Source organism: Lottia gigantea, assembly GCF_000327385.1.
Source record: "Lottia gigantea unplaced genomic scaffold LOTGIsca_48, whole genome shotgun sequence".
NCBI lineage: Eukaryota > Metazoa > Mollusca > Gastropoda > Lottiidae > Lottia > Lottia gigantea.
The window spans coordinates 1,202,073-1,210,541 of record NW_008709663.1 but is presented as its reverse complement, the minus strand read 5'-3'; the positions used below and the strand labels follow the sequence as shown (position 1 = coordinate 1,210,541).

The 8,469-nt window shown below is 34.8% G+C and overlaps 1 protein-coding gene across 1 annotated transcript; it reads right to left on the bottom strand.

The window, feature by feature from the left end:
* Positions 1-887: 887 nt before the first annotated feature.
* Positions 888-6,946, bottom strand: LOTGIDRAFT_124780 (hypothetical protein; the record flags this gene model as incomplete). The annotated part of the gene is made up of 10 exons (XM_009061432.1): positions 888-1,015; positions 1,723-1,907; positions 2,233-2,418; positions 2,843-3,024; positions 3,566-3,791; positions 4,355-4,443; positions 4,906-5,049; positions 5,681-5,837; positions 6,331-6,461; positions 6,761-6,946. 10 exons carry the CDS (start codon positions 6,944-6,946, stop codon positions 888-890), a joined length of 1,614 nt encoding a protein of 537 aa, XP_009059680.1.
* Positions 6,947-8,469: the final 1,523 nt, after the last annotated feature.

Genomic DNA, 8,469 nt, shown 5'->3' with positions numbered 1-8,469 from the left:
TTGACTGCAATGGCCTACTTTGTTTCATGGTCATCAATTTGATGTGATTGTACGTCAGCGAATAACAAACAGAGCCCTTTTTTCTCAGTCTTTCTGTCAAGGGCTTAGATTAGCTATATCCTCTAGCTTACAATCCAATCAAATTGCTGCATTCACAAACTTCTGTGGCCATTGTAGTCAAGGTATAAGATGAAGATGTAATAACTTAGCCTTTGTGAAGATGATGTATTCTATACTGATGAATTAACGTGCAAGGTTAAGTGACAGTGAGAGATAATCCAGTGCAAAACATTGTGCTTTTGCAAATCTACATTAAAGGTGCAAAACAATTAATCAAAATATTTCATTATGGATGTTGACAGCAAGGTTACCATCCAATTTGTACATTATAGTGGCAATTAGTCTGCACAGAAAAAACTATCTTCTGCTAGCCCAAAAGTTATTTCTTATGAAATTGAAGCCTCAAATTTTTTGTGCTTTCAGTGCTTTTAAAGAGCCAGATCATCTTTCTCAAAATACCATACTTATGACAAATATGATCGTAAGATAATTTAGTGAAACGAGTCTGGAGTCAAGAATGACATTCTTTCATTTTTGCCATGTTGCAAGTTGCATAGTCAATATATAAAGTTTCTGCCCCTGGGTGAGGTTAGGTACCTACCGTGGGTCCTGACAGGATTCTGTTGTCTGTTTTTATGGCACTCATGGTACCTGGTGTACAGTGTAATAATCTATATACATGCTCTACGATTCCTGAAAATGGAATTTAACTTAACATTGAAATTTTACTTTTAAGATGAAATTATCAAACACAATTACCGGTATACATTGATACAGTCAAAGATTGGAATTCATTTTAGTTTTCTGTTCTATTTATTTGCACCTATTTAGCTAATAAGATAATCCTGAGACCTACCTAATCCCCTGACCAGATTATCTCTCTGCAATAATCCACTAATCCTCTCTAATTCCTCTTCTTCTAATATATCCATTGGATGTTTCGTGTCCAATAAATCTTCAGACGACGATTCAGCACGGCCATCACTTCCTAGAATCTGAGGAAATTAAAAAAATATTGTGTGAACATGAATAAAAAGTTTCTTGATGCTCACGGCCCACTTAAAAATACATATAAATGTTAAATAAACGGCCTACAAAAGGTCTAAAAAACAATTTACATCATCTCAACAGATCTGCTTCTGCAATCAACTGAATTGTCAGTCAGATTCAATGACTATTTTGTCCAAATTTTGCTATTCAAAGTAGAAAATTGACAAAAGAAATTTTTCAATTGTCAGTATATTAAGATTTGATGAAATCTAATAATAATTGATGAAATTTTACAAGATACCACCAGCTGCTGAAGGTCGCTGAAAGTCAAGTTGCTACCGGCATTGGTATTTCTACTAGAACTGAATCTGAACAGGATTTGGCTCACCCATTCTTGAATTTCTTATTATTTTAAAAAGGGATAAAACTGTCTGTTAGCTGCCTTTGAAAATTTTGTGGCCCCTTTATCTAATGATAAATAAAAACACCACTCGTTCCATTTAATGCCAGTTATTTGGAATACAGACTCGGTTATCCATATGGTAGTTAGTTATGGACGGAGTAACTACTTGAAAATTAGACCCCCCACCCACAAATCAGACAGTCCACGTGGGCACTCCCTCTCTTTCATACAACAACACTGACAAGACAGTTTAGTTTCACGATATACACAATGAACTAAGCTTACATCTCCATTAGGTCTTCCATTATAAAATTTTCTAGAGGGCATGATAGTTCTACGTAAGGTTTTCCGTTTCCGCAAGTTGGGACTTTCCGGTCGTAAACCATCTTTCTTCTTCCCTTTTAACATGGATTCCTGTTTCTCTTTCTTACGTAAAATATCTTCACGCTGTTGTCTAGAAAGGAAAGAAAATGAAACAAAATTAACAAAATGAGATGCACTTTTCTGCACCTATTGAGCTTATACAGACGGGGTGCAATGAGGGAAATTTTGCCAGGACAGCAGCATTAACCTACTCTTCATCGATTTCCAACTGTCAAGAGATCTTGAAAGTGAACAGTCTGTAGCAGAAGGGGCCTAGGTTTATTGTCCCATCCAAACGTCTAGGCACTTTTTCCATGACAGCCTTGATTTGATTATAATTTCCAAAGCTCAATTGTCCATTTTTGGATCTATTGGACATTAAGTCATGATGATCAAGTATAAGTTAGACAACTCACCTAGCTATTTCCGACCTGGCTTTAAATGCTGCTGTTTCCTGAAATAAAGTTCCACTACTCTGAAAGTATTTATCATACTTCTCGCAGCCTAGTTTGGGATAAATTCTGCGTAAATTTCCACAGTGGTTGACCTCGTATCTTTCTTGTTGTAATAAATACTGGGCTTGTACAGCTTCTAGCTCTTCTCTATAATAAATATACAACAATCCAAGATCAGATTCTACAAAACTTCATATTAATTAATGATTGAAAAAAAAACTGAATAATCAAATTACAACATGTTGAATAAATATCATGAAGGCTATAAAATACATCTAAGACAAAGAATGAACCTGTCCCATGAAATCCCTCAATAAATTCTTGCATTAGTTCCTTTATTGATCTCTTGTGAACACAGGCTGTCTTATATACATATTGGGTGGTGAAAACCGGCACTGGGTCGACTCTCCGAAGCACCGACACAGGCATAAGAGTTTTTTTTACGTGAGGTAAGAGAATTTATGCCATGACATTAACAACTGCAATTGCCGTCTCCATTTAGCATATCAGGTCTCAGTTTAACATTCTGTTACAAGATTCAACTTAAGCAATTGAAAATACAGCCTCTTACTTGGATTCTTTTTTATTATATTTTCCCATCAGTCTATCTTTGATTCGTTTCTTTTCTTCCTCGATACATTTTCTCCGATCACACGCTCCGAAATTAACGATATTTAACGTATCCCAGACTAGTGTACCCTTGATATCTTTATCTATCTGAGCATCTGTACCAAAACTAGGCGAATGATTCACCTGAAAAATAATTTAACATTTACAGGAGGATAGCCCGGAAATTTCAGTTCAAGAACAAAACACATAAGTCTTCTAGAAATCCAAACCACAAACCAGAAATCCAAAATAACATAATATATAACGCAATATATTGGTACTTTTTGCTTTATTGTATTTTATGAAAAAGGCAAAGAACACACTAGGCAATGATAATTTAATAATAGGTGTAAGGGTTGAAGGTGTGTGAAATTTGAATATTTCATCAAGGGCAAAATTGGCATTTCTTACTCTGAGCATTTGAAACGCAAAATGGTTTCATCGATAAAAGATTTTAGTCATTGTAATCTATAATATTGTTCACAGAACAGATTAACAGGGGCTTTATCGATAAACTTAACTAAATAAAATCTAGATTTAAAGTAATACAGTAATCTGATTGGATATTAAACTAATTTAAAATCAATTTAAGTGATTGACCAATCAGATGACTGGAACAAGAAAATAATCTAATTCAAAGTTTGGAGAATAAGACCAATACAATTGAAAGCCAAATTCTACTTACCTCTAAAACTAATGGACGTAACTTTCGATCTAGTAAAATATCAAATCCCAAGATTTCAAAACAAGCGCTACCTTTAACGTGATTGGGGAAACAAGTTCGATAGTTATGTTTTAAAACAGAGTGTGCCGATATCATAGTTTTTATAATAACATCATCAATATCTTCCCACAGTTTCTCCACATCATGTCCTTTGTCTTTTAAATATTTCATTATCGTTGTTATTCTCCTGTAATATAATACGATAGTTACAGTTTAATTGTGGCATCAGATGCTGTGGGGGTAGAAATATTTGACGGGGGATAACTGTCGACACTCTGGACATCAGTCAGTGGAATAAGACAGTAGAATAAGACAGTAGAATAAGCCTGCTGTTTTCAATTGTAGATGTAACATCACTGCCTATAGCACACTGGGCCTCGGTTTATTGTTTATTGAAGCTTTTTCCACACCTCAAACCTGCATTACCCCAGGTAACCAGTTGGTACTTTACTCAATCGGGGTACAAAAGGTGGGGTTAAGGTTCCCATTGCAAGCACCTTAGACCATAGTGACAGTGGGTCTGAGGGGGTTCTCCCATACCATCCCCACCCTCCAAAACATTTTGAAAGATAAAACTGATCTGCTGAATCTGACACATACATTGATAAACATTTTACGAAATAACATAGCTTGAGATCGGGATGGGAATCAGTCAAAGACTTTCTGTTAAACAATCACTTGTAATATACTAGTTACATGTCTTCATCATCTCCTTGACAATTTTTGTATACCCGAGAAATAGAAATTTACCGTTTACTACCAGCCTCATCATCATCTTTAATAAAATCTGAACTATGTTTATTGATGGCGTAGTTTGTTAAATGCATATAAACATTGTCCTGAAAGTAAAATATTATTCTATTAAAAGGCTGATCAATGTGTGTAGTGACCAAATTTTACACAGACTCACAAATTGCTATGAATTTAACCCTTGCAACCCTAGCGGCCGGTATACCAGCCAAACACTAACGCAATATATACCCGAGCAGCCGGTATACCGGCCACATACTAACGCAATATATACCTGAGCAGCCGGTATACCGGCCGTTACTAAGTGATATCATACAACGTTAACGTCATACGCTTTTACTTTTATTACTTGGGAGTTCAGGGTATATGCGTTATATTTCAGTTACACTCGGGGTTCAAAGTGTAAATATAAATATTTGCAACATCATAAGAAGTAATTACATCTTCCACTTCCATCATAATGAGACAGAAAAATAAACAAGGAGGAATATTTCTTTATATAATCAAGTTTACAGAAACATTGCTAGCTCTATGATTAAAATATTACTTACTGAATTATTGTTAGTTGGTTCAGCATATTTATTGGTAGCAAATCGAGCCAGGCCATCTTTAAATAGAAATATTCGTAATGGATCACACGAAGTTACCACCACATACAGACGTAGATCAAACTTAAAACCATCAATTAAAAACGGCTGAAAAATAATATAAAACTTAATAATAACATTATAACTTGTTCTTATTCCAGTGATCTTAACTTTCCTTAATATTATGGTAAACCCAGCTGCCAAGATGGCTTGAAAAGGACCAGCTGGAAGACAGCTGAGAACCTTTGTCATTATAGAATAACTGCTGGATGCTGGATGTCTCTAGTAAGGCAGAGCATACTTTAGAAGAACAAAACTGAGTGTATCCAGGGGCCTTATTCTCGAAAACTTAAGTAAGATCAAATCCGGATTTTAAGAAATACAGCAATCTGATTGGACAATAAAACTAATAATTGACCAATCAGATGACTGGAACACTAAAATCACCTTATGTTAAGTTTCCGAGAATAAGGCCCCTGTACCTTAGAGTGATTTACTGATATGATATCACCACAGTGGGGCCAGACATCTAATGTCACTTTTTATGGGTAACCCCCTCATATCTGGGTCATTATTTTTTTGAAGAATTGGGCAGAGACAGATTTGTCAGGCAGGGCGTGGTCACCCTTTCGTATATCGCACCACCCTGAGATTGTCAACTAGACATCCATTCATGCAAGATTCAAATACTGCCATTTGTACCTCTAACTAGTGTTCTTAAAGTTAAGATCTGTTTTACCTTATTGAGATAAACCTGACAAATCTGATGTTCGTGAGTTTTAATTTCTTTAGGGTTTTTAGTGACCCAAATACCCTTTCCTTGACACCCTGACTCAGGTTTTAATATATAGGTTTTATTTTTCTTCTGACGAGTATACGATTGGAAATCTCCATGACTGAAAAAAATGTTTCGAATTTAGTCCTTGCTTCCTGCTTGTTATTAGACATGAAATGAAATGGAGTTTTACGTCCTATTTTTCTGCACCTATATGGGCTTGTTAGGACTGGCAACGCCAGGACAGCGGCATTAGCCTACTCCTTTTGTTTTCCAACTGTTGAGGGATCTATAACGTGCACATCCTGTGGCACACAGGGTTTTAGTTTATCGACCATTCCACGGATTACATGCTTGTTATGAGAGAACTTAAGAGTTCTGCTATGAAACGAGCTTTCGGGCTAATAAAGATTTGGGCAATAAGGAAGAGTTTTTATAATTGCACAGCCTATGAAAAAGGGATTTTTTTAACTTCTAATGCAATCTGATGCCTGTGCCAGTGCTTCTGAGAGTCAGTGTGTCTGCTTTCACCCTCCAATACTTAATGAAAGGACTTAGAAACAGCACTTAGAAACAGGACAAAAAATGACAAATACAAGCCTGAGGCTACTTACTCTGCTGGAAGGCACCATGTTTTAGGGAAGACATTGTATTCTTTAGGATAGAGTTTATACATTCTATTTAAATTTCTAGATAATAAATCTTTACGACAGATTTCACTCATTCCCGGAAAATGGTTGATTTTCTAAAAATATGGAAACAAAAGATGTAATTATTCAGCTTGAAAGGACAAAATTTCAGATGTATGACATTTCTTAATAAATAATTGAGTATTTGAATATAAATATAAGAAATAAACGTTGGTCTCAATAGTATTATTGGTGTGTAAACGCAGTCCAACTACGATAAGTTTATATCTAAGAATAAATGCTGATTGGTGTAACAATCTCTATCTTTACCACAATTTGCTTGGAATCGACACTCCATGAGAATAGTCAAATTAAATATTGAACCTTATGAAAACCATCTATCTTCTGATCCTACCTGATATCTTTTCATATCCATCACCCGTTCTAACGCTACGGAATAATCTGTCCAATATAGCGTCCAATCAGAATCATCCTCTGATACTTCTTTAAACCCGTATTTACGACTGGTTTTACGAACTGAAAATACACGAAAATATCTTGATTGAATAATACAGTGGAAATCAAAAATTCTTCTAATCATTTGAATTGAGTTTCTGTCATCATGGGAATAGCTCAGTCTATCCAGTTGCATTTTCAAAAAGTTTCCTGCCCATTTCCTCACCCCACAGTAAAATATATAATTTACGAACTTACCCACATCATATTTACAGTTTGAAAGACAGATATACAACCATCTGAAAATATACAAAAACAGCAGGCTCAAATTTGGGGAAATAGACCTGAAATCTGGATCATTCTCATCTCATTTCATTCTGTTGACATGTGTTTCAGATAAACAATCCTCATCAGGACAGATAGTTTTAGAAATTGAGGTCAAATAAGCTTTTAGGTTAAGGAGTAAAGTAAGAGATCTCATAATGAATTATTGAGATATTAATATTAAGAAGGTAAAATAAAAGTATAATGACTAGAGAAGAATTAACAGTAAGATATAACAGTACCCAGTCAGGCTATATCGCCTGTCTTACTCTCACTTCAGCTATACTTATCAAACATTATCAAATATTCATCAACTTTAACATAGCTTTAACCTAGGCCGGTGCTTTCCATTTTTAATACATTATCAATAAATTTACGTTTATACATGACTAGATGACTATGCCTTTTGAAAACCGAATTTGTAGTTGATTTTAAGTTAAAGGGATTGTGAGAGGTTTTCTAAACTTTTATGAGTATCAGGGACACTGATGTTGATTGAATCTATTTGCACCATTCCAATTTCCAATCTGCTGCACTTAAAGAATCATAACATCATAAAATATATCAACTAAATATGACTTTAACCTCGGCTGGTAGTTTTAAACCTTTGCTGATTCATTAATAACCTTGGCCCATGTTTAAATATACTCTTCTTCACTTTTACCAGAACATCGTTACGACATTAGATTAAGATATCTGCAGTGGTGTTTCTATCAATCATTAGGTGAGAGGCTGAAAATGGGCCAGAGAATTGTCAATGAGGGCTCACAGGCATAAGATTCTCAGACTCTCTGGCCAAGCCTCAGTTCTGGGGGTTGAGGGCCAGTAGAAATCCCATGTCGTCTTTTTGAAAACTGAATTTGTTTAACGAGTAAAAATCTATTGTGATTTCAGATGAAAGTAATGGTGATTAGGCATTCAGGAAAAACAGCACCTACTAGTAAAACTGTGAACATGGTAGACCTTTATGTCACAGTCAAAATTTACAAATTTCTCTTAGTTTTCCTGTGTAAGTTAAAAGTTTTATGATCAATACAACTGTTAGAGAGTGAATTATTAAGCTATAAATCTTGTGAAATGGCTAATAACTAGAGGTTTATTGTGTTAAAACATGATAATATGGGGTTTTATTATCCTGTATCCATAGTTTATATTGTTATATCAACACACTGTAACCTTTTTCACACTAACAACATGTCGCACATAGTAAATACACAATTCAATGCAAAAGAGTATTTGTCGGCATGTTTTGCACATGATTCAAACAATATCTTATTTATTTCAACTAGAATAATTATTACAATTAAACAATAATTGTTAAAAATCCATCACCTATTATTAGTA